Genomic DNA, 27,342 nt, shown 5'->3' with positions numbered 1-27,342 from the left:
TTCGTGGCCATCGTGGCCATTGCTGCTGATATTGTTCGGAGTTCATCTCCGATGCCTTCCATTGTAGGTGCAGGGGTGCAGTCTCGCCCTGAGGATTGTGCCGCCATGTTGGGGCCTTCGGCCTCGTCGTGCATATCGGCCGGCGCTTGCAGAAAGTCGTCCATCGGACCGTGAGATTGGCTGGATTGTGAGTGTCTGGGGGTCCCAGAAGGGTCACCCCTACGGTTTCGTCCCATGAGTGCTGAAATTTGGCTTTAGTTTAGGGCTTTTGGAGAGCCGGTGGAGCGGAGCTCAGTGCTTATACTGCCATCCCGGTCGACGTCCAAGCCACGCCCCCCTTTTGTTTCTGATCTTTATTGAAAACACTGCTCTAAAAGCCACCATGCAGAAAGCTACTAGAATCACTACCTCCTTTAGATCCTTTTATTTTTGAAGGTCTTCGCATACTCTTACAATTTAGACTAATTGTATACTTTTAATCTGAGAATTCTATATTACATTCTTTCTTAAATGTAAAGCATTTAGTAAGCAGTTGAAGTTGATCCCGTGTTGCATCATGAAGGGCTAGTGCAGCCAAGGGAATGTACTGCATGACCCACTGCATCATCCTTAACTGTCCACGTTAAAATCTTACAATCCTGGGAATTAAATTGAAAGCTGAAACATTGGTCCAGAAACTCTACTCGCTTTATATCTACTATGTATCTGCTATTGGAAATGTAATTTTCAGATTAAAGGGTTACTCCAACCACTACAACAATTTTACGACTAGTTGCCCTCTTACCTGGTCCTCAGGGATGCTTGGTCTTCTGTGAAATCAGAGCTGCAAATGCAAAATGCCGGTCCTGACCCTCATTCATTGGCTGAGAGTGTCAGGTGACCACTCTCAGCCAATGAACGAGTATATGTGCTTCTAAATTTGCACAGAATTGACATTAGTCAGACAGGAAGTCTTGCACAAGATTTACCAGATGCTACCGAAGTTGGAATTGCAACTCCAGCAGTAAAAGGGGTTAAAAGGACCACTATAGTCACCCAGACCACTTCAGCTCAATGAAGTGGTCTGGGTGCCAGGTCCACCATTTTACTGTCTGTAAATGTAAATTTATAGGTCCCAGGTACTTTTTTTTCCCCCCTTCTTTTTTAACCATAATAAACTCAGCCACTGTGCGTGAATTCTCCTCTAAAATTATTACATATTTTTTAATTCCACTCTTAGATTATAATATATTTATATTGTTTCCTCAGGTGCCTTCCTGTCTATGATGACCGGTGGAAACATTGGAAAGCAGATTGTGAAAATTTCAGAATGACAGTTTGTCAAGAGTTCAACTAATCACAATGTGTAGACCAAGAGAATACGATACTGCTACGAAATGCAAAAATGCAATGCTTTCTACGGATCAAATAATGTAATATACTGCAATTAAAAAGTATGATGAGATTGACATTAAAGGGTTACTGGAGCCCTACATCAACATTTAGTTTTTTAAAATTAAAATGACCTTCTGGGCATTGCTAATCGGTCCCCCTGTGAAATGCTGTTTAAAACCTGACATCCAGCTTCGGGCAAAGCTCACAGCGCAGCTAGGCTTGCACATGCTGTGATTGGACAGTTTTGGAGTGAGGAAGTGGGGTTGACAGGGGAGAGGGTAAAATGCAGAGAGGGCTTACTGAATGACGGGAGAGAGTGGAGAACGAGCTTCCCCTTGCAGGCTCAGCAAGGGTAGAAGCTTGGCATGTCTGTCTCCAGCACGCTGTGTTGACAGACATTTAAAATATGCACAGAATTGACATTAGGCAGTCCAGAACAGAGTTCTATGCTGCCTAAGCCTCCAGCACACAAGTCAGTTTTATTCCAGTGGTAATAATTTTAATTATTTTTATTTTCAATTTTAAAAATGAGTAACCAAGTCAGATGCAAAATTGCAGGTAACGGCCTAAATTGGGGACATAGGGGTGGACACACATCAGCTCTGCACTAAGCTGTATGTCTGGGCACACCCCTCGCCCACTCCCATTAGCACCAGTAAAATGTTTGTATATATTCGATAGAAACCCAGTGAATCAGGTTTATGCCTACTCTTTAACATGTGTGTATTTATCTCCAAACACTCAATATTTCATTATATAATATGTGCCTTTCTACAAGTTGAAGATCATAATGAATTGTATTCAAAAGCTGAAATTGCATAGGAACGTTGAGGGTCATCTCTTAAAGGAAAGCTCCAGTGCCAGGAAAACAATCAGTTTTCCTGGCACTGCAGGTTCCCTCTCCCTCCCACCCCCCAATCCCCAGTTGCTAAAGGGGTGAAAACCCCTTCAGTAACTTACCTGAGGCAGCAACCATGTCCCTCGTCGCTGCTTCCTCCTCTGTGCCGCTCCTCCTTCTGACTCAGTCGGCCGGTGGGCGAGACTGATCCCGCCCACCGGCCTGGGACACCTAATGCGCACGCGCGGCAATGCCGCGCATGCGCATTAGCGCTCCCCATAGGAAAGCATTGAAAAAGATTTTCAATGCTTTCCTATGGGGAATTGAGCGACGCTGGAGGTCCTCACACAGCGTGAGGACGTCCAGTGACGCTCTAGCACAGGTTTCCTGTGCTAGAAACCAGGAAGTGCCCTCTAGTGGCTGTCTATTAGACAGCCACTAGAGGTGGAGTTAACCCTGCAAGTTAATTATTTTATGAAAAACTGCAATAATTACACTTGCAGGGTTAAGAGTAGTGGGAGTTGGCACCCAGACCACTCCAATGGGCAGAAGTGGTCTGGGTGCCTGGAGTGTCCCTTTAAGGCACGGGTGCCCAGAAGGTAGATCCCCAGATGTTGTAGAACTACAACTCCCATGATGTTTTGCATTCCTTTTGGAATGCCTTTAGAATGACAGAGCCTGGGGATCACCTGCGGATCTACATTTTAAGCACCACTGTTCTGCCCCCACAGCAAGAATATATAGGTTACTCCTCCCACCAGTGGAGCGGGACAGGATGCTGAGCGGTTCTTTCCAGTGCACGGAGGGCTATAATGAAGAACAATGTCTGACCATCTTACTGGTGTCATTATGTCAAAGTTGAAAAAGTGGAATTGACTTAATGGTTTTGATTTATCAACAGCATATAGGTGCTCAGTTTTGTTGAAAGAGGGACCGTCTGCATTACTATTGAATTTACATTTGATGCTTATTGTTGTTCTATACCATTACTTGCTGTCAACTTTTATGTATAGACGTGTTAGTTTTACAAAATTCAATAAAAAAAAAAACTAATTAAACAACCTCCTTCCCCTCCAATAAAAGATGAAATGGTTAACGTTTGCATTCAAAGCTGTGCAAGCCTCAGAGGTTAGAAGGTGAATGAATGAATTAAAAAATATAAAATTTATATTTATGTATAATCAGTCCTGTGGACAATAGTTTCCCTTAAAACATCAATACAATAGAAAAAAAGATGAGAATTGAATTTTTCAACAAAATCACTTTAATTTAAAAAATATTTTTGACAGATATTTTGTATAATTAGTGCATACTGAAGTGGTAAAACCATTTAACATTTAAAGAAAATATACATCTGAAAAGAAGGCCACAATTAAAGAGCCTGAATGTGATTGTAGGTATATAACATATCTCATGCAGGGAGTATTCTATATTGATATGTTATAACATTAATGTTTAGAGATACATTCAGCGACATGTTTAGAGGGGAGTGCTGTATCAACAACATAGCAGACGGGCTAGATCTCTAAATTTCATTGTGGAATATATAGAGCATGATTTCTTTATCCAAAAATGATTTCCCTGCCTTTGTTAACAAAATCGTCAGATCTTAACAGGTACAGGCAGAGAAAATAAATCCTCACGATACAGCTCAACCAGAAAAAATTATCCCCCCCCCCCACCTAAAAAATGGTACAGCAAACTAAGAAAGTCCGTAAACCACAAAGACGAGCCTGTTTTGTGCCCTTCTGGAACTAGAAGTGCTGCTGGAGGTATAAAACTCGTTAGGCATTCCTTGCTTCTCGTTGTGTGGTTCTAGACTCCCATAGTTTGCGGGGAAATGCTTTTTCACTAAATAAAATATTACGTTGGTTGTCAAGCTGCATCCTGAGGATTTATATTCAGGGGATTGTCTCCCTGTATTGGTGGAGGTCCGATAGATTTAGTTTGTATTAGTTGATTTAACCCCTTGGTGACCAGACCGTTTTTCAATTTTCTTACCGTTAAGGACCAGGGCTATACTTTCTCTCGTACACCCGGAAGGCCTGAATATACCTCTCACAGAGCTTTTACACCATATTTGGAGCACTTGGAAGGAATATACTGCTTGAATCCCAGCCTTCCTTCCCTAACACTTCATCAGGGATTCATGCAAACCTGGAAGTGGGTTATCAGGGGGCGGATTTTATACAGTCAAATTGGGGGTGGGGGGTACTGGCTGGTGTCGCTGAAGTGCATGAAATGTAGAATCATTTAATACATCTTTCTCGACACTGGGAGTAAATGGGGATAGAGCAGATGGGGCTACTGTAGGAGCGGATGGAGGGCTTCTTTATGATGCTCATCAGCATAGTCAATGCCCAGATTTTTTTTTTTAATTATGGCCCATTGATGGAGGCCCATTGCTGCTTTGCCAAAAAACAAACAAAAAAAAACAGGCTTTGAAGCACAGAACTGATGGGCATATAAATTAGTTCGGGCGACAATGTTCCCCAATACATAATCGCCCATAAACAGTTGGGAGATAAATCCTGCGACATCAACATTGATGCCAGGATTTGCGGAGAAGGGTGGGATTTCTGGCGATGAGGCGCTACCCACTTCTCAGCAGCACTCTCCTTCTGGCAGGGGGCCTAGCAGCAGACACTGTATCTAGTAATGTATCTGAGCACCTGGCAGGGTCAAAATCAGGGTCGCAGTCAGACAGAGACGCGTCAGACTCTAACGCAAGGATAGCATACGCCTCCTCAGCGCTAGGCAACCTGTGACATGATCACAATCACTTTATTTAGTGATTGTCACAAAAAAACAAAACATTAACCCCTAAAAAAATGCACAGGCAACAAAATACATGCTGCTGTGCATGAGCCAGTGATCTTTACAGTGATCACTGGTAGGATAGGGGTTGATAGCTCTGAAAAGAGCTTTAGGGTCTCAACAAAACATAAAAAAAAAAAATCACATAAAAATGACGACCCCCCCAAAAAATTGATGCCGTGAAAGAGCCAGTGATTTATAGTTCTCACTGGCAAGATAGGGGTAATGGCTCTGAAAAGAGCCTTTGGGTCTCACAATTTTACAAATTCCTACCGAAAACTACCTAAATCTCTCTACCTAAAACACAGATCTCTCTCCCCCTCTCACTAAAACACAAGAGAGGGAGGGAGATCTACACTGATCAGAGTCAATATTTACGAATATTGACCTGACCAGACATGGCGATTATAGTAATAATAAATATTATTATAGGGGCAAGCTCTGATTGGATGACTCTAGCCTGCTTCTATGATGAGGCAGGCTAGGGACACCCCCAGAAGCCCCATGATGCACTGCCTTTAGAAAGGCAGCACCATATTGGATGCCACATAGCTGGGATGGGTATATTAATACATTTATTTTACCTGTTTTTTTTTTTTTTTTTTTTCATTTATTTTATTTTAGTCTTCACTTAGTGCCTCGACCCCTTGAGGCACTCCGCACACAGGCAGGGCATCGGAAACCTGCCCGAAGCTCTACTACACTGCCGGGCACCATGTGGGGCAACCTGGAAGTGACCGCTCCTGGGGAGCTATCACTCGGCGGCCTGGCAGTCAGGAGAGGTATTGCAGGATGCCTCGACATCGAGGCATCGCTGCAATACCCTTAGAGCGGCGGGAAGCGATCGTGGTACGTCCACCATCCTTAAGGGGTTAAAGTAGGAAATGTTATGATTTAATTTTTCAAAATGTTATGAATTTTAGGCTCTTCCCGCTTCGCTCGTTTTTTTTAGACTATTATTTGTTAGGGTTATAGATATTATTTCTCAAGATAGTGAATTTTATTTCAGGGTATAATTTTTATTTTAGGCAAAAATACGTGAACTGAAAAAATTCTAAAAGTCAGATGTTTTCAATTTGTCTGCTTTTGCCTAAAATTTTAAATTGACTTGAAATTCCCAACAATTCTTAATGTATTAAATAACCCAGTCTGCTCTCATATCTCTCCTCTTCCCTCATCTTTTGCATTTTCTTTCATTAACTTCTATTATATATTTCACAGTTTGTCAAAAAGTTCACTGCCAATGTAAACAAGTCCTCATTATTCACTCACACTGCGAATGTCTAAATCTATTCAAACTGCAGTAAACAACACGCAAGATTGTACTTCATTAACACAAAAATAAACATAATATCAGAACATATGATAACATAGCAGCTATGTTCTACATCTCAAACTCTCGCTATGTACTAAAAAAAAACCAAAAAAAAAAACCATTGTTTTGTTTGCAAACTGGAATTTTGTAAAAAAAAAAAAAAAGTTATTAATTAATATTTCTTTTAAATTCATAAGGAGAATAATTCCAGTTCTTGCATTTTCCAGTGGAGCACATTTAATCCATCCTTTGTGCTATCCCAACAGCTTGCAAATATATACAATTAAAGTTATTTTATTTTGTGTACTTATTGGTACACTTACAGTGCAGAGCCTCTTGGCACAGAAATAACTAATGAGGATTATCGAAAATGGGGGATAGCTGGCGGCCATCTTTCGCAAAGTATACGCCATTTGATATAAATATATATGTTAATCGTAAGGTAGCGTCAGATAATCAATGTAATCTATGCAGTATTCTGGTGAGATTGCCACGTTGACAGACTAGATGCTGATATCTCTCCAGACCACAGCATAGATTACATTTATACTTGCCTGAAGTTGACTCGTCTATATATTTTGTGAAGTGACAGAATTCCTGCAAGTATGTATTATTTAAACAAAACAAGAAAAAAAATAACGTGGGACTCACAGTTGCTGACGACATGGCTGATCCAAATCCATGAAGAATCTTTACTTTAATTAAAGCAGCTCTATCGCCAAATACAAACTTCATCTAAGCCGTTTCTATGTTGCTCCCTGTTCCTAAACCTCTATTTCCGGAGCGCTACATGAATAAAAAGTAGGGACTACTTTTCCTTGTGTATAGCAGTCAGGTTGATTAAACTTGACCATAGGCAAAGCTTAAAACAAGGTTTTGTTTCTGTTGCCAATCAAATTTACCCAGAATCCATCAGTAAAATCAATCACATGAAAGCGAATAAAATGGCTGCTCCCGGGTATTGATATCCAGCACAAGAAAGAAACGATACGTCTAAACAAGACTAGTGGCATGGGGAGTATAATCATTAAGATACAGGGAGTATAAGGAAAGGAAAGAAATAAACAAAAAATAAACCACAGGTCCACTTTAAATAATTAAGGGTGATACTGCATTGGAACAGATTAGTAAAGCTGGAGGCTGATGAAGAATACAGAAAGTAAACCACCTCTGGCTGTGGAGAGCCATGTGTACTATTATTATTCTGTATGTCTACGACAGGTCCAGTATTCGAGAGCTATGGTGATTGCAGTTTGCGGTAAAACTTTCGGTTAAAAGTAACTTCATTAAGTTCCAAGTGACGCTTTATTTTAGGATGGAAGAAATTGCTCTGATCTGGCATTACTGGTTTGCCCCCAACATTGTTGGCGCAGCACTGTCACCCGCCCAAAAGTTTAGAGCATTTTCATAAAGATTAAATCTTTACGAAATGTTCATAAAAAAATGTGTTGGAATTTATTTGAAATTCCAATGCAGTGAAAAGTAATTGTAAGACAAATACTACCTTGGTTTATGGTAAATCCTACGTTGGACAAAAGGGACAATTGCTTCCCTCAGGTAAATGGAAAAAGTAATGGATACCTCGAATAGCTACAATTCTTCAGTGTATGGATATATCCATTTGTAGGATATGAGGGATTTAAGTGTGATATGTGGACACTTCGATTGTAGTGATACGTTTAGACACATTTATACAAAATTATATTAAATTTTTCAGTTCATCAGGAACAACCACCAAAAATGAAAAGGTGCAAACATTCAGAATTACAGTCTAGAGCTTTGACAGCTCTTAAGTTCAATTGCATAAGCTTTCAGTTGAGGGGAATTGAACATCCATAATTTCCTGTACAGGAACAACACAGCTACTACAAGCCACAGCTTCATCGGTGATAGGAACACTGCCAAACTCCCGTATGTTAACATGAGGAAGACGCAGGAATAGACTTGCCATGCAAACAGAAGAAACATCACAAAATGGATGGGCAGCGATACAATCTTCCTGCTGTATCGCAAGTGAGAAGAGAAGCCTTGCCCTCTGCAACGCACCAGCAGACACCAACACATGTAAGCCATCATAGGGACGTTAAAGAACGCCATCTACAAACACAAAACCAAATTAGTTACACAGTCCAAACAAAACAAACTGCCGGTGGAAGCAAAAAGAATTACATGCGTAATGAAAGTGCTTTCTTTAACGTATCTAGCTTCCGTTTGTGCCAATTATTTATTCCTGGGAATTTCTCAACTTAATTCAAGGATACAACCCCCACCCTCCCTAAAAAATACGTGCTTAATTATTTTTGTATTTCCAACAAAAAAAAAAAAACAGGGCAACTACTTTACAATGTAGTCGACTTGTAATTTTGAGAATATCTTAGCGTAAAGGACTTTAGAAAAAACATTATTTTGAATGTATCATTTCACATATATTTTTGCACAGAATTTATATTGTTAACATGGTTATAGGTATTTAAAATATTCATCACCAGAGCCACATCTTATTTCTTTATCTATGATACGTAAATTAGTTTGTGGTTTGTAAAAGGTGTGTCTTTATGTTTATATTTTATACAACACGTACAGCTATTTGTCAATATTTGTTTATGTATACTTTAGGTTAAAGAACAACTGTCACCTTTTCAATACAGCCTGGTTAGTACTCAGTGTGGATCGAACGTTGATGTCCATAAATTCCATACATTTATTTTCTGCAATGCAGATACCATTTACATGAACGGATAATGATGTTTATTACTGAATGCATCTTTATGAACTTTAACCTTGATAACTTTAAGTGATGGATAAAATAGATATTCCAAACCTGCATTATTCCAACTATATATGTCAGGCTCCCTTGAAGAAAATGTCCATTGACTATTACTCCAAACGCAAAGCAAGCGCCTACATGACCATCTATAATCTCACCGATAAACCAGGGTCCTGTGTAGAGAAAAGGTCAATTTCAAACGTCAAAGTGTTTCAAAGAAAAAATCTGAATGAGAACATTTAGGCAAAATTTGTCAATCCACAGGCCAGCCCGCAGGGGAAATCAAGGATCTCCCTTACCTTGCCAGTACAGCCTTCTGTGGATAGGGGTTGGGGAGACTCTAGGCTGCACCTCTGCGGGTTCCAAACAGAGTTTTATAATATATAAAACTACACCGAGCATATCTAACGGATTTCAACCTTATAAATACTACAAACCGCTATTCTACTGATATATATATATATATATATATTGCACTCATGGACTTGAAGTGCTAAAATTCCAAAGTTTATTACATTTCCATTTAAAATATGATCAACGTTTCAGTCCCCACTGGGACTTTCATCAGGATCAGGCATGAGTGCAAGAATATATATATATATATATATATATATATATATATTATATGTATATGTATATGTGGTAGAGTCAGACTTGGGCTTGTTTTCTACAAAGTACTGTGCCAGCATTTCACATTATGTGAACTCTTAAGCTCCAAGTCCCTTGCACATACTTTTTTCATCTTGTCATGCAATCTATTTACCGTATATACTTGAGTATAAGCCGAGTTTTTCAGCACATTTTTTGTGCTGAAAAACCCCAACTCGGCTTATACTCGAGTCAGAGTCTGTATTATGGCAATTTGCATTGCCATAATACAGACTGGGGGGAGAGGGGGGCTGGCAGAGCTGTACTTACCTCTCCTGCAGCTCCTGTCAGCTCCCTCCTCCTCCGCGCCGTCCGTTCAGCACCTCGGTCAGCTCCCAGTGTAAGTCTCGCGAGAGCCGCGGCTCTCGCGAGACTTACACTGGGAGCTGACAGAGGGAGCTGCACAGACCGCGCAGAGGAGGAGAGAGCTGACAGGAGCTGCAGGAAAGGTAAGTACAGCTCTGCCAGCCCCCCTCTCCCCCCACTGAACTGCCAATGACACTGGACCACCAGGGAAGGAGCCCCCCTCCCTGCTATGTATCAAGCAGGGAGGGGGGACGAAAAAAAAAAATAATAAAAAAAATGTAATAATCATGCCATTAAATAATAAATAATAATAATAAAAAAAATATAATATTAAAAAATAATTAATAACATAATTAATAATATATCAAAATGCCCACCCCCACCAACACATACACAAACACACACTCACACTTCATTCATATACACACACTGCACTCACACACGCACACTGCACTCATACACACACACACTGCACTCATACACACACACACACTGCACTCATACACACACACGCACTGCACTCATACACACACTGCACTCATACACACACTGCACTCATACACACACTGCACTCATACACACACTGCACTCATACACACACACTGCACTCATATACACACACTGCACTCATACACACACACTGCACTCACACACACACACACTGCACTCACACACACACACTGCACTCACACACACACTGCACTCATTATATACACACACTGGAAATAAATATTCAATTAATATATACACACACACTGCACTCATATGCACACACACACACTGCACTCATACACACACGCACTCACACACACACACACACACTGCACTCACACACACACTGCACTCACACACACACTGCACTCACACACACACTGCACTCACACACACACACTGCACACACACACACACACTGCACTCACACACACACACTGCACTCACACACACACACACTGCACACACACACACACACTGCACTCACACACACACACACACTGCATTCATTATATACACACACTGTAAATAAATATTCAATTAATATATACACACACACACTGCACTCATACACACACACTGCATTCATACACGCACTGCACTCATTATATACACACACTGTAAATAAATATTCGGGGGGGCGGGGTCTGGCCGCCGAACTGAGAGGATGCAGAACAGAATGGCTCCTGCTTTTCTGGGCAATAATTACTATGTACAAGCTGCAGGTGTCCCACAAACGACCCAAAAAGGTCACCAATCGAGAGGGGAACTAGCGGGGCTCACACTGACACCAAATATGATGCCATCCCTGCAAGGATTACCGGAGCAATATCTGCGGCCTACAAGCCCACACGGCACTGGGGAGGCGGCCGCTCCCCGGTTGCCCCCAAGGGCAAACAGCTGGCGACTGGACCCTCGTTCCCCCCCCTATGGACCGGTGGGGGTTATCCCGGTCTCTGAAGGACCCCAACAGCACAGGGGGATGTACACCCAAGCAGCGCTTACTAACCTGAAAATGGCGGCAAATGCCCCTGAACCACAAGACAAGGCGCACTGGCCCGATATTCTACAACGGCTGGATGCCACATTTGCAGCCTTCTGGACAAAGCTGGAGGAACGGCTGGCTGGGGCACACACCCTTGAAGAGCACCTACCGACGGCATTATCCTCACGCCCTCGGCCACGAGGCGGGAGAGCGGGAGGGCAACACATCGCCTTACTCAAAATGGCGGATACCAAGCGGGCTACACACGCCAGTGATGCCCGAGGCGACATCCACACAAGGCTAGATAGACTCTTCCTTAATGTAGGGCAACAACTGAGAAGTTGGAAGCTCCATTCTGCACAGCAGCAAACTGAGACCTACCCGCCTCGGAGAATCATGCCCAAACCAACAGCTCTACCGGCTCTGGGGAAGGCGGCGCACCGGAGGGTCAGACGCTGCACTTCACTTAGACACAAGGCGGCTGAGAGACAACCTTTCATGCGACCTCGGACTGGAGGGCTGAGTCGGTCCGGGGCGCGGTGTAGCACCCCATGTACAGCGAGAAATACAACCCACCTGCCTGCACCCCGGTACCGCGACCGGCGATACGCCTCCTTAGGCAGACGGCCTCCAACTATCAAGTCCACCCCACCGGAGCGGAGCTCGGACCTCGCTGTCATAATGACATCTTGCACCTCACGGAGAAGCTGGCTGCAACATATTGCCGAGTGGCTCCACGCTACCCAGTGGCAGGCCTCAAGATCTGGCGTGGGTTAGGTACCTAGGGTGGACTGGCTGCATGTGCCCTGCGTCAGTTTCACACTTCCCCAGGACGCCTGTTGCCTCTACCTGCGGGGCTGTCATGCCCAACCCCTGATTGCCGAGGACTATTCTTACTACAGATGAGCACAGTTTTCATTGATTTATTTTGTTCTGCACATATCGTTATTTTACATATGTCTGTCTCATTCATGTAGTGTTGCTCTAAGGGCAATGCCAGAACCTAACATTAACAATGTGCTTGAACTTTAAACTACTCAACATAGTATATCATCTACCAAACATATAAGCTTGATGTCATTCATTTCACTCATCTGTGTACCTAGCTAGACATATAATTTTACAAAGAGGGGGTGTAAGATTAATCAGCCCAGATTTTTATGTATGTAATGCATGTCCCTCTCTTAAGCACAGGCAAGCGTAGTTTCAGTGTGTTCATACTATTAATACTTACTTTAAGCTACTGAGTCAAACTTGTTTATACATGTTAGCTACATTGCATGCTTAAAAGCTCCAGCTACTCGAGAACCTAAATGATTGCTAACATATTACTTTAACTAAAATTGTGCCTGACAATCTTTTGCCGCAACCTGTAATGCAATGTTCAATTTTGTACCTTGATGTCGCTGTTGTGGCGCATTGAAGCTTGTTACTACTCTTATGCACACCAAAAATAAAGAATTTAAAAAAAAATAAAAAAATATTCAATTAATATAATTTTTTTAGGATCTAATTTTATTTAGAAATTTACCAGTAGCTGCTGCATTTCCCACCCTAGTCTTATACTCGAGTCAATACGTTTTCCCAGTTTTTTGGGGTAAAATTAGGGGCCTCGGCTTATATTCGGGTCGGCTTATACTCGAGTATATACGGTAGTATCGCCTAAAATGCCTTAAAGGGACACTCCAGGCACCCAGACCACTTCTGCTCATTGGAGTGGTCTGGGTGCCAACTCCCACTACCCTTAACCCTGCAACTGTAATTATTGCAGTTTTTCATAAACTGCAATATTTACATTGCAGGGTTAACTCCACCTCTAGTGGCTGTCTATTAGATGGACATTTAACACACGCACATACATCGGATATTCAGGGGTACTTTCTTTTTTCTTTGGACTACTATCTGAACCTACATTCAGAGACTCCATCTCTTAGAACAGTAAATGTTAAATTCTTATTTACTTACCTAGTGCCGTATACAAGATGAGCAGAAAGGCAGGATAAAAGAACGTGTTGGTTTTTGCCATAACATGCATGGAGAAGGAGGTCAGTGAAAAAAAACCTGGAGGCCCTTGAACAGAAGACAAAGTCACGTAAGCAAAATCATGGGAAAAAAATGTGACTTGGCATCTGATCATATATCAGTGTTACATCCATTTAAAACCATGTGTGTGAAATACTAAGCATCAAAACTGTACTATGACAATGGCACTATATCGATAGAAGCACAGGTCGGTACGGCTTCCTTTCTAACAGCAATCTTGCTATACACTATGATAGGGTAACCTCTAAACGTAATCTCCATATTGAAGAGATTATTTAAAATTGACATGGGTGGGTGGCACTTACTCAAGATATGAATTTTAGCTCCATCACTCTCAGCCTGGATTGCTGGTCACTGGGAGTTACAGTCCAGAGTAACTCCATTATTTAGTGATGTGAAAAATCGTTGGACTCATGCTGTATTGTTGCTGTTGCTCAATTCTATGTAGTTATGATAACAAAATAACAATTATTTTTGCAGCTTTTTACAGCATTAACTCATGCCCTCCACTTCACTCACTGTGTCCCTGGACTGGCCTCTGTCTCTCAATAAACACTTGACAGAGCAGCTGGGAAACAGACTGTAGACGAGAGGAAATTAACCGCCGGTGAGACACATGGTTAGTATTACTACTAGCTGTATAGATGAGTAAGCTCTACGGACTGTTTTCTGTACAGCGATGGTCTGCGAGGGTTTAGGACTTTGAAGAGTAACACAGTGATTGCAATATCAGAGATCAAAATTTCAACTCACCAATAACCATTTTCCGAGTGAAACTTTAGCCCTGGAGAGTAGAAATTGGGGAGTATGCTATAACTTTGCAATTGTGAATAACTTTTAAAGGCCTAGCCGATAGCATTTTAAGCCCTGGTAAGCATTTGTCAAATGGTAGCGGTTATATATACCACAGCTATATTATAACAATCAGTGGTGATATATCAAGCAAGAGAAAGATACTTTGGTATTTTGCTTAATATAGATGTAAAGGGTGCTGTTATAAAGATGCAGAATGTGGCCACCAATCTTTGGCAGGGATTCAGTTTGCAGATGATGTTTGGTTACATGGTTAATTGTCTTTTATTGCTCTGAATCTATGATATACTGACTGGGGCAGAGCTGAAAGTAATTATTCTGATAACAAAAATCATTGCTTCAGTCAGACTGGAAAACTGAAACTGGTAGAGATCTGAAGAAGAAGAAGTGACAGACAAGCAGCGTAGGAGCCTTTAGTTTTGGGGGGAAAAAAACAAACCCTAAAGAGAAAATGCATTTATGTTGAAAGGTTTACAAAATAATTTACACAAGTGTGAAGCAATAATGTACAGGTAACAAATGCACGCATAATAAAGAACAGAGTCTGTATAATCAGAACAGATTTATCACTAGATCTTGTTCATTGGATGAGAACATAAATTAGGGGTGCAACAAGTATGCACCCACAGAGTTAATATATGCTCTGTAATATAATCCCCTGATAAACAGAGGTGACAATGCATAACCTATTACTAGTAGAAATAGTTTATTCCAGAGTTGAATTAAAAATGGCGCTCTGTAGAAGGTAATGTTTGTTACCATCTCTAATCTGGTTGTACGGTCTTACGTAAGCATAGTAGTCTCTATGGCTATATAACAAAATATATAAAATGTATATCTTTCTATTATATTATAGGACAGTGCCAAAAACAGTGAAGCAGATCCGCCCCAGTCTAGTGACATTTACCACACCTTTAAAATGTAATAAGGGAGTAAAATAGGCGCTATGTAAAATTCTGAAGGACATCTCCCAATAAGATGGGGTACAGGTCTTAGTGGCTTGTGTGCAGATAGTATTTTATGTTTTTATTTTGCAATCCTTTGGAAAACGCACCAAATTTAAACATTTAAAATCACCATTTAGAGTACCGAAGAATATGGGCAGTTTCCTTTGTACAGAGGGTGACAGATATTGGGTCACTGCAATGGGTACTTACAATATAGGATTGTCATGTTATGACTCACCCTTGAGAATTGGTCTTTTCTTACATCTGAAAATTAGCAGCAAAAGGAGCTGACCCAGAACAGCCAGAATAAACAATGCTTGTCCCTGCAGAGAGAGAGTACATTTCAGTAACATTATTCAGCAGATCGACACTCTAATTATAGGGTAGCACTGCCTGTGTACTCTTTGCGAGCCGGTGACGTTGCTATGGCAGTGCAGCAAGGACTAAAAGCACACGTTCTAAGAACCCAGCATATGCACATATATAGAAAATTTTTTTTCAGAAGTGGCATGTTTTTTGGTGCAGCAGCGATCTATCAAACTTGTACTCATGAATTCTTAACAATCAACAAACCACATCTCAGTATACAGCATTAGTATTTATCAGAGACATTCTCTAAAGCAGTGGAAGACAACCTTCGGCACTCCAGATGTTGTGTAGACTACATTTCCCATAATGCTCTTGTAGGCATAATGCTGACAAAGCATCACCTGGAGTCCCGAAGGTTGCCTACCCCTGCTCTGGGCAGGATAATAAGAGTGGATCATCAGAAATTTACTGTAGCAAATTACAACGTAACCTCTACCAGACAAGTCTACCAATTGTTGTGGCAGTGCCCAGGACACGGTCAACTTCGCTGCAAGGTATTAACCAACTCAAAATTAATTTACAGGTTAAATAAATAAAAGAATCCTCAAACATAATTTACATGTAAGGAGACAAAACAGCCTTTACTAGCGTCCATCGTTTTATGTATTTTCCTAAATGGTATAACGGTCTTAATATAAATGAACTTTATATTATTAATACCCTGCTCAGTGCTCAGAACATGTACAGCCAGGATTGAGTGAGAACTAGGTCTGCAGTAAATGTGGCAAATTAAAAGGGAAATAGCTTCTTTTTTTTTACCCCCCCCCCCACACACACACACATTGTTTGATTGCATAATGTCTATAGTACAATGGTAAGGGAGGGAGCCGATTCTAACTTGGAGTGTCTCTTTCAAACAGACTGTTCAAGTTACAGCTTTGATTACATTAGATGACATCGCCAATGACCTTCAGGTAGCTTCCAGTAAGAGAAGTACAATAGCAAGTCTTCCACATTGCGCTCTGATAGCCGTCATGAGGTTACCATGCAGAAGAAAGACTGGGGCATAGCTCAGAAAATAGGATTGCAAAGGGTTAAAGCTTCGCAACTTAAAAATCAACTTAATAAAAAACACAGGCACAAATCAAATGAAAATACATCACAATATAAACTGATAATTGCTTTTATAAATCTATCTCTACAGATGGCAGGTTTGTGTTGGTATTGAAAGAGGTAAGGGAACTATTGTTAAAGAACAATTCATCCCCTTTAGAACCAAGTTTGTTTGTACTGCAATGTAGATGTATTTAGGACTAGAACAACGTCGGCATTCCTGCTGCTATGTACAATTTAAATTGCATTCCCCTACTTAATTTAGTGTCTGGACTCATACGTTGCTTTTAAAAGCCAGACAATTTAGACTTTTTTTGTTTAAGATTGTATAAATGAACAACAAGCTGCTCAGACTTAAAAGAAGCCAGTCATATTCTCTCAGGTGCCGATTGTATTTGTAATGGCTACAGAGAGTTTAACCCCTTAAGGACACATGACATGTGTGACAGGTCATGATTCCCTTTTATTCCAGAGGTTTGGTCCTTAAGGGGTTAAACATTGCATGTGATTCCAAGATGGCAGCCTCCATGCAAAAACACTGATAGATCTTTAAGGGGTAATTCCAAATAAACTTACTATAGTAAGTTTGCTTAGATATAATATTAATCTGTATGAAATGTTGGTTTAAACAAAGTTATTGGCATTAAGCATTACTGACATTGCCTCTTTTAGAAAATCTAGGTGATATTATTTTAAAACCAATTCGACAAAGACAATGTTCTACTCACCAACACATAATGATCAACAAGGAGGATAAAAGTGGGGAACCATTTGAAGCTAAGGGACACATCATCTTCCAAACTGAACAAATGGCTCCTGGTTTGGCGGTGGTCAGCTGCATCCTGGAATATAAACAGTGGCAACTTACTGCTGAACAGGGAAAATGATTGCTGAATATGTAGTATTAAAAACGCATTGTAAAATGCTTGTGTTCTGTAGATATAGGTTTACACAGATTATATATACACAAGTTAAATCACTCACTCACCATCATTTCCATTGGCCAAAGACAAACACTTATCATTACTGGGGTATTCAGGGACCGTGTTTATGCCAGTATTTCTGTATCAGAGGCTTTCAAACAAGTACATTATATGCCATAAACACAATAATTACTATTGAAAGACACATCACGGTAAGCGTTATTGCATGGAACTCTGGGATACTGACCATATATGCTGATTTCCTACAAGCAAGATTTTATTGTAGAAAAGGAGAATTTGGCTTAGATTCAATTTAGACGGTTTCTTGTAAAGACAGAAAGCTTGGGAGAGATCATTAAACCACTGTAAAGCTATGCTTCAGTTTTAAAGGGGTGTTAAAAGCACCCAGACATCTCAATAAATTGGTCTGGGTGCCATGCCCTCCCTCCCCCCTCCATTTTAACCATGTGGCTGAAGACATTGCAGTTTTATTGCAGGGTTTAAATGACTACAGCCACTAGATGCAGTTCTGAGGAAATAAGAAAGTAAAACTTTGCTCACATGGTCTTAGAGAGAAACTAGCTTCCTAATGCCTTCCTATGGGAAAGCAATGGATTGGCTGATATCATCGATTTCAATGATCGCAGCCCAGGAGGAATATCTTCCCTGCAGAGGCTGGAACTGCAAGGGGGAAAAGGTAAGTAAAGTTTTTTACTCCCTGCAGGTGGAGGCTGAGAATCTAAACGGGCAACGGGGCACTGTAAAAAAAACACATTTGTATTTCTAACACTGTGTTCCTTTAACCCCTTAAGGACCAAACTTCTTGAATAAAAGGGGAATCATGACATGTCACGTGTCCTTAAGGGGTTAAGGAGAGCAAAAAACAGGTCGCAAGAGAATACTGAGAACGGGCAGCAGCTGAAATAGCCTGGCCTTCGGTGGGTCCCCGCTCAGTTCTCACGCTGGCTTTAGCTCATCTTGTGCCATTACAGAAGGAACATCTCTGAAACATATCAGACTGATCCCACCCATACGGGCAGTCCAGATCCGAAATGCCAGCAAGATCCCTCTGCACGAGAGACACAGCAACCCCAGACGATTGTTTCAGCCTTGTTAGGCATCATCAGTAAGGCATAACGGATATCTCTCTAGGCACCGTGAGCAAGGGGTCCACGTCTGAATTACCCTTTAAACTTATGGAGAGCAAAAAACAGGTCGCAAGAGAATACTGAGAACGGGCAGCAGCTGAAATAGCTTGACCTTCGGTGGGTCCCCGCTCAGTTCTCAAGCTGGCTTTAGCTCATCTTGTGCCATTACAGATAGAACATCTCTGAAACATATCAGACTGGTCCCACCCATACGGGCAGTCCAGATCCGAAATGATGATGATGCCTAACAAGGCTGAAACAATCGTCTGGGGTTGCTGTGTCTCTCGTGCAGAGGGAACTTGCTGGCATTTCGGATCTGGACTGCCCGTATGGGTGGGATCAGTCTGATATGTTTCAGAGATGTTCTCTCTGTAATGGCACAAGATGAGCTAAAACCAGCTTGAGAACCGAGCGGGGAACCACCGAAGGGCAGGCTATTTCAGCTGCTGCCCGTTCTCAGTATTCTCTTGCGCCCCGTTTTTTGCTCTGTGTTCTTTTAAGACACAGGCTGTCTAGCCGTGCACCACTTGTGACGGCACGACACCACATGACAGGTGACCTCTAAATTCAGTTCCTGAAAGAAATACTCAGAGATGCTCACGCATCATAACAGGGTTAATTCTGCAAACTCACAGGTAACCCATAACCGATTTAAAAGGACACTTCAAATAGCAAGCAATTTACCTTGCTGCAGTGCTTTATGGGGGAAGAGTGTCCCCCCCACAAAAAAAAAAATCAAATTATATACTTAAAAAAAAAAAAAAAAATCTCAAAACATTCATCCACATAGTGAAAACAGGAGATTGTCCAATTGCATTTCAATCTAAGAAGAAAAACAAACACAAAAAAAACTTGTTTCTTACTTCAACTTGAACCTTGATCTCATGAATTCCAGTGTGGTAGTCTGCAGGATTCCATTCTAAGATGTACAGAGGTCCTGATACATGGCCAGCTTCCCCCATCATGACTTTGTCAATGCTGACCTTGACAGAGGTGATAGGGTGTGTGGAGAATGCCAGAACTCTTAAAACAAATAGAGAGATAGAAGAAATTGGTCAGTTTATCTTGTTTGCCAGTCATTTTACAACAATATCTTCAACTGATTCATATAATTTTCACTAACCAAGCCATACCCGAGATATAACCAAGATATGAATGACATCTCTTTTGAAAAACACATTTTTATTCATTCATTAATTTAAGAGATTTACTTCTCTCCCCCTTTCATTATATTTCATCAATGATGGCCATTACACAATGTTACCAAGCTGTCAGAAAATACAATTCAGTTCAGGTTTAAAAGGTTTCCTATCAAGCGGAGCTTAAAGAAACAATCTGGATTTAATGATGTGTTTGTTTTTTGTTTTTTAAACATGCATTGAAAGTAATGCACTTAAAATAATTGTGCCACCGTTCAAGGGAATGGACGTGTGAACGATCGGCTCCGTGAGAAATACCCGCAATACAGCAATTAATCTAACGTTTATTGAGAAAAAGACCCAACAGAACCTGCCTTGCCTAGCCTGGACATTATGGCACAACGTATGTCCAAAAAAACTAAGCCCAAAGAGACTCCATCGCTGCAAAGTGCGGCCAGGGCCTCGCCACCACGCCGAATACAAGATGGCGCAGACAGGCCTAACTCCCCGGCCTCGAGTTCAGGACGGAGCGATGTCACATCTATATCCCACCGGGAGATACCGGCCACAGAATCCGCTATACAGAGAATGCTGGATAGCCTCCAGACATCTTTAAGGGCGGATTTCACTCTAATCGCAAAAGAAATTAGAGATGATGTCAGGGCGCTGGGGGAGAGAATGGACTACATCGAAACCAAGACGGAAGAGATCATAACCGCACATAATAACGTGGTAACCGCATATGACACCATGGAAGCTAAACTGTCTTCTATATATGCTAAAATAGCCGATCATGAAGACAGGGACAGGCGGAACAACATACGCATCAGAGGCATCCCAGATAATGTAGGCCCCAGCGAACTGGGCAATTATGTATGCCGCATCTTCCACCTCTTGGCGCCAGACCTGCCGATTACCGCACTGCTGCTAGACAGAACGCATAGGCTACCCCGACCCAAGCATCTCCCTCAGTCCGTCCCGAAAGACACTATAACCCGTGTACACTATTACACTACCAAGGAAATCATAATGGCGGCTGCCAGGAAAAAACCCACACTCCCTGAGGAATACAGCAAAATCCAGTTATACACGGATCTATCTGCACATACATTGAATGCTCGGAGGAACTTTGCTCCTGTAACCAGCGCATTAAGGACGGCGAATATTCCTTACAAATGGGGTTTCCCTGCAAGAATTATCATCAAACGGAACGGCGTTGAGAGACACATTACCAACTTAGAGGAGGGGAAACGAACTCTAGCTGAATGGAACATCCCGTTGACTGAAAATGGGGAACCTACACCGCCATCATCTACCCCACAACATGCTACCACAGCGACGACCTCGCCGATGAAAATCACTCACGACTGGGCCACAAGCACGAAAATCAAATGACTTTTGCCGCATGTGCAATCTGAGACAGTGTAAGCCGGCCTTGGCGGCAAATAGCCGCGACACGAGAGAGTCAGGCTCGGTGGATAAGTACCTTATTACTTGCCTTACTTTCAGATACAAATGCTACTGTATATCCTTATCTTTACTTCATTTAACCTCTATGTTTTATCTATCCTAATGTTAACACTGTTGCCTCCCCCTGTTATATATGACCCTATTATGCTGGGGCGCGGGGTTGTGTGGCGTTGAGGATGTGGAGCCGCCATTAACACATGGCGACTCCGCACCTAATTCTCCAGCGCGCCCCTGAATATCTGAGGGCTTTATGTATGACTGTATAAGGACGGTGGTGTGCCTCAATCTGGTGACAATGCTGTCGCAGAGACACCGAGCACTCACCGCTCCGGCTACATTTCTGGAGTCCTAGCAGAATTACCAGTTATAATACTCTAGGAGCCTGTTTTTTTTTTTTAGATGTTTATGTTATACTTTCCTTTGCACTCCTGATATATACGTGTTCTTTTTTAAGCAAGGTGTATATTTGACTCCCGGACAATTGGCCTACCCATGAATGGCTGCATTCCAAGACAATTCAGTGTTTCATGAACCAGGTCTTTTTTTTTTTTTTAACTATTGACCGAGGGGGCGGCAGAAGCTTCCCATGCACTACCTGGATGGCCGCCTGAACACGGGAGCTCCTACATGTGGGGATTCCTGTGAGTAGCCGGCCATCACAAACTTTAATGTAATACCTTACTCCCCTAGGGGAATCAGTTTACTTGCTCTCCAAGTTACGAACCCTTAACCACGGTGGGGGACGATAGTGCCCTCCCGGCCTACTAGGAGCATCCTCTCTCATCCCGACTAGCGGGTTTTCTCAACCCCCAGGTAAGGGCTTCAGTGCCCATGAATATCTCGAAACCCAGGTCCTACACTATGGACCTTTGTTATGTATATAGTTGGTTAACCTCCCTTTTGTTATTCCCCCCCCCCCCGACTTCCCTACCATTGCCAAGGTAATTACATATTGCTTTAAACATGTAATTGGGTATAACACCAACGTACACCAGCCAGCTTATTGTACCACAGACAACCGCTTTAATCTATCGTCCCACCATTCGACCCTAAATGACACTTAACTTACTCTCAATAAATGCCAAAGGGCTTAATTCGCCTCACAAACGCCGTATGGCATTGTTGGAAGCACAGAAACAGAAAGCGCACATAGCATTTTACCAAGAGACTCACTTCCAAACTTACAACTCCCCTAAATTCTCCTCCAGATATTTCCCAATAGGGTACCACTGCACGTACAAGAAAAAAAAAAGAGGTGTTTCTATTTTGTTCAGCAAGGACATAGCATTTCAATTGATAAAGAAAATAAGTGATAGAAAAGGTCGTTACCTCCTATTACAATGCATAATAAATAATGTTCAATACACACTGGTTAACATGTATGGCCCACCCGACAACCATCACATTTTCCTAGACCAAATTTTGTCGTTAGCAAACGCCCATAAATTCGGAAATGTCATAATTGGAGGCGACACAAACTTTATCCTAGATCAAAATTTAGACACGACTTCCTCCTCCAAGATCTCAGGCAATACCACTAAACAAAGGACACGCTCCATTTCCCTTCTGGAAAATACTCTACAAACACACGGGTTTATTGATATTTGGAGAACTCTACACCCTCTACTTAGAGACTATACTTTTCACTCCTTAGTCCACAGCTCATACTCCAGAATTGACCGATTCCTCATTCCCCCCACACTCGCACCACAAATAGCCACAGCAGACATAGGCACCATCACCTGGACAGACCATGCCCCCATCATACTGAAATTTGCAACACAACACCCTACTAGTGGGAACCGCACCTGGCGTCTGAACGATACCCTCCTGACCGACCATAAACTGGTGACACAAATCACCAAAGAAATAGACACTTACTTCAATCTAAATGACACGGGAGAAGTCAATATAGAAACTATCTGGCAAGCCCATAAGGCGGTCCTACGGGGCCAACTCATCAAACATGCTAGCCATAATAAGAGGCTTCGGACACAGGCATATATCGATCTACACAAGACACTAGCTAACCTCACTCGCATTAACAAAACAGCGCCATCACATACCGTCACAAGACAGATTCATGAACTACAATCACGACTGAAAGATATGGAGCTGGAAAAAACAACCTACTTAATGTCGAAACTGAAACACAAATTCTTTAAAGACGGAAACAGAGCAGGGAAGACGTTGGCAGCACAACTCAAATCTAAAACACTATCGTCCAAAATAGCATATCTCACTGCAAAACAGGGCGAAAAGATCACGGACCCACAAGCAATTGTGGAAGAATTCAGTCGCTACTACAGCGGCCTATATAATTTAGCAAAAGACCCAGACTGCCACTCCCCTACGCAAAGCGACATAGACACATATCTGCAGGATATCCACCTGCCGACCCTCACCCCGGAGGACTGTCAATCCCTAACACGACCCTTTACGCCCCAGGAAATAAAAGACGTTATTAGACAGCTACCAAAACACAAATCACCTGGCCCGGATGGGTTTACAAACCTATACTACTGCACGTTCCAAGACCTCCTAGTACCCTACCTAACAAAATTGTTTAACCACTGCTTTCAGGAAGGTGCTATGCCTACGGCTATGCTGCAAGCTTTCATCTCAACTCTACCCAAACCTGGGAAACCCCCAACCCAATGCTCCAACTTCAGACCCATATCGTTGTTAAATTGCGACACGAAGATTTATGCCAAACTTTTAGCAAATAGAATCAATCCCATCCTCACCCGCATAATCCATAATGACCAGTCAGGCTTCATTAAAGGAAGGCAAGGTACAGACAATACCAGGAAAATTCTGAACATACTATCTCATATTGATGTGACACAAACAGAAAGCCTCCTGTTAGCTTTAGATGCGGAAAAGGCATTTGACCGGCTCAATTGGAAATACATGATTTCAGTTTTACATAAATTCGGCTTCCCACGAGAACTGACCCGAGGTATTATGGCTCTCTATAAAAAACCAACAGCTCAAGTGTCCAACTCAGGTTTTACCTCACTACCATTCAGCCTCTCCAACGGTACTAGGCAAGGCTGCCCATTATCCCCCCCTCCTCTTTATCCTAGCGTTAGAACCCCTAGCACAAAAAATTAGACACGACCCGCTTGTCTCAGGAATACAGATCGGGCAATCACAGTTCAAACTCGCAATGTTTGCTGACGACATTTTAGTCACCATTAGTAACCCAGACACTTCCCTGCCACACCTTACACATCTCTTACGAGACTATGGCAAAATATCATACTATAAATTAAATCAAAGCAAAACGCAGGCCCTACCCATACATATCCAAACATCAAAAGTTGACAAATTAAAGAGGACATATCAATTCGACTGGAGACAGAAATACGTCACTTATCTTGGTGTCAAGCTTGCGCTACACCCGCATACCACCTTATCACTCAACTATGGACCTCTATCACATACATGCACCTCTTTCTTCCAATCATGGAAACACATCCACTTATCTTGGTTGGGGCGCATTAATGTAATTAAAATGATCTTATTACCAAAAATCCTCTATATTTTTCGGATGCTACCAATCCAAGTACCACCACAAATGCTGAGAAACATTCAATCTACACTATCCCGTTACATATGGGATAAGAAAAAACCACGTCTACCCATGTCCTTACTCCAACAAACATCGTCTGAGGGGGGGCTAGGTGCACCTAAAATATCCGCCTACTATGAGGCTGCGATATTAGAATCGGCCATTCGTATCCATGCTGACAAACACACGTTCCAATGGGCAGACATGGAACATGACAAGTCCAAACCACACTCACTACTACATATCATGTGGTCCCCTAAAGTACACCGCCCCCCAAAACTCTCACTATACCCAACCTCAGCACTAATGTTAAAGTATTGGGACAAATTATTATCAACAGTATCAGAAAAAGGCAAATACTGTGCCGAGGCTCCTATTGAGGCATTGACCCTACTGACTCCTTGGCTGTCACTGAAAACCTGGGCCAAATATGGGGCTAGACATATCAAAGACCTGTGCACATCCTACTCTATCGAAACATTCCCCGACTTACAGAAACGTTTGCATCTACCGAACTCCCTGATATTTCAATATCTCCAATTAAAAAGTGTAGTAACCTCCCAAGTCTCATGGCACCACTCAATGCCCCCCCAACGTGTAAACAGTACAGCTGCCATAATATCCAGGTGCCGGAACGCACCGTTAAAACCTAAATCTCTTTCGATTTGTTACAAATCTATTCTAGACTACCTCACCCCCCAATCCTTCCACTTCACACGCCAGTGGGAAAAAGAAGGCATCTCTAACCTAACGGAAGGTACTTGGCTCAAAGCTACCAACGCCCTGAAAGGTATTACCTCATGTTTCTCCCATATAGAAGCACACAAGAAAATGATCTATAGATGGTATCTTACCCCCCACAGACTGAGTCAAATATACCCGAACGCAAATCCCATGTGTTGGAGATGTTCGAGCGACATAGGTACTATGATGCATATTTGGTGGGAATGTATAGATATTCAGCCGCTATGGTCCAAGGTACAGCTAATATTAAACCAAATTCTACAGCATGAAACATGCATCACACCGGAGGTGGCACTATTGCTCCTCTACCCATCACACTGGGATCGAGCAGACAAGAAAATAGCCTCTATCGTGCTCTTAGCAGCACGCCACCTAATATCACAGGGTTGGAAGAGTACTACATGTCCCTCTAGAAGGGAACTAATAGAAAGGGTAAAATTATTCTACAAGTATGAACTGCTTACTGCAGATTCATATACGAAGAAACAACGGTTAGAACTAATGTGGAGACCCTGGGTTGCCCTCTTGGAGAAGGGCAACCCCTAGGATCCCCCTCATATAACTTTCACAGCCCAGAACAGCACTCACCTCTATTAGCCAAATGGAAGGTAGAAGGTCACACCGGTATAACACTACCCGATAGGGCTGGATGGCTGAACTGCCAACATATGATATGACAAACTATTACATGTCATCTCTTCCTAGTTTGGTAACATATCCTAAAAACAAATGGTGATGTATGAATGCCCAGATACAACTGCTACATGTGGACCATTGAGTTTGGTGTATATGCAATTCTGTACATATGGTACAGAATATTATGTACGACTATGTAACGTAATGCAAACTATCGACACGTTGTATGTATATATATATATGCACTGTTAATACAATTTGCTGCCTTGGTACTTGCCCCTCATACCCCCACCCCCCCCCCCCCCCCCTTTTTTTTTCTTCGTTCTGTATCCCATCCCCCTTAAGTATTTGAAAAATAAAAATCTTAAATTTCAAAAAAAAAATAATTGTGCCTACCATTCTTTTGGGTATTTTTTTTTTTTTTTTGTGAATTAGTGCAGCTAACCTGATATCTTCCTGTGATATCTTAAACCAACATTCGATTTCGGACGTTGGCTGATAACCAATCAGTGTGAAGTATATCATACTTTTTATCATATGCCTTCACTGTTGCAGGACACACATAACTGACATTTCAGGTTGTGATCCGTACTGCTTGTTCACTAAAATGCTTGTTTTATCATTCCTCATCACCTCAAGGTCTAAACCCCCTCTGTTAATCAGAAACCAGTGGAAACAACATTTTATTATTACAAGAAATAAACTAAGAAGTGGAAAATACAGTTACTCAGTAATCTAGGTTGAAAGGTTTGAGCTTTACAACATCTTTTTATGCTGTTAATCCAAAAGAAGGCAAAAAAACAAAACAATTGTAGCCATTTGCAATTATGCCGCAAAAAGGGGGGAAATCCTTCTTGACTCCATAATGGCAATCGGATTTCTGCTTGGATTAACAACCAGTTCACATAGATAGCAATTATATCCTTACATAGTATGTT

General features: G+C 41.9%; 2 protein-coding genes across 5 annotated transcripts in view; one reads left to right on the top strand and one right to left on the bottom strand.

The window, feature by feature from the left end:
• The window catches only part of PTGR2 (prostaglandin reductase 2), a 54,419-nt gene extending 52,892 nt beyond the window's left edge, over positions 1 to 1,527 (top strand). For all 4 annotated transcript variants that reach the window (XM_063439177.1, XM_063439178.1, XM_063439179.1 and 1 more), the window contains exon 10: positions 1,249 to 1,527. In XM_063439177.1, the coding sequence (XP_063295247.1) occupies positions 1,249 to 1,313 (65 nt within the window). In that variant the 3' untranslated portion in view covers positions 1,314 to 1,527. The remainder of the gene's footprint in view (positions 1 to 1,248) is intronic.
• Positions 1,528 to 6,575: 5,048 nt separating this feature from the next.
• TMEM62 (transmembrane protein 62) overlaps positions 6,576 to 27,342 on the bottom strand; it is a 42,017-nt gene continuing 21,250 nt past the window's right edge. Inside the window, exons 9-14 of the mRNA XM_063438901.1 lie at positions 19,702 to 19,861; positions 17,496 to 17,609; positions 15,584 to 15,668; positions 13,508 to 13,612; positions 9,166 to 9,284; positions 6,576 to 8,441 (exon numbers count right to left, since the gene is read on the bottom strand). Coding sequence (XP_063294971.1) covers positions 8,109 to 8,441; positions 9,166 to 9,284; positions 13,508 to 13,612; positions 15,584 to 15,668; positions 17,496 to 17,609; positions 19,702 to 19,861 — 916 coding nt within the window. The 3' untranslated portion in view covers positions 6,576 to 8,108. The remainder of the gene's footprint in view (positions 8,442 to 9,165; positions 9,285 to 13,507; positions 13,613 to 15,583; positions 15,669 to 17,495; positions 17,610 to 19,701; positions 19,862 to 27,342) is intronic.

This window comes from Pelobates fuscus, chromosome 13, assembly GCF_036172605.1.
Source record: "Pelobates fuscus isolate aPelFus1 chromosome 13, aPelFus1.pri, whole genome shotgun sequence".
NCBI classification, from domain to species: domain Eukaryota; kingdom Metazoa; phylum Chordata; class Amphibia; order Anura; family Pelobatidae; genus Pelobates; species Pelobates fuscus.
This window is presented reverse-complemented; position numbering and strand designations above follow the sequence as displayed.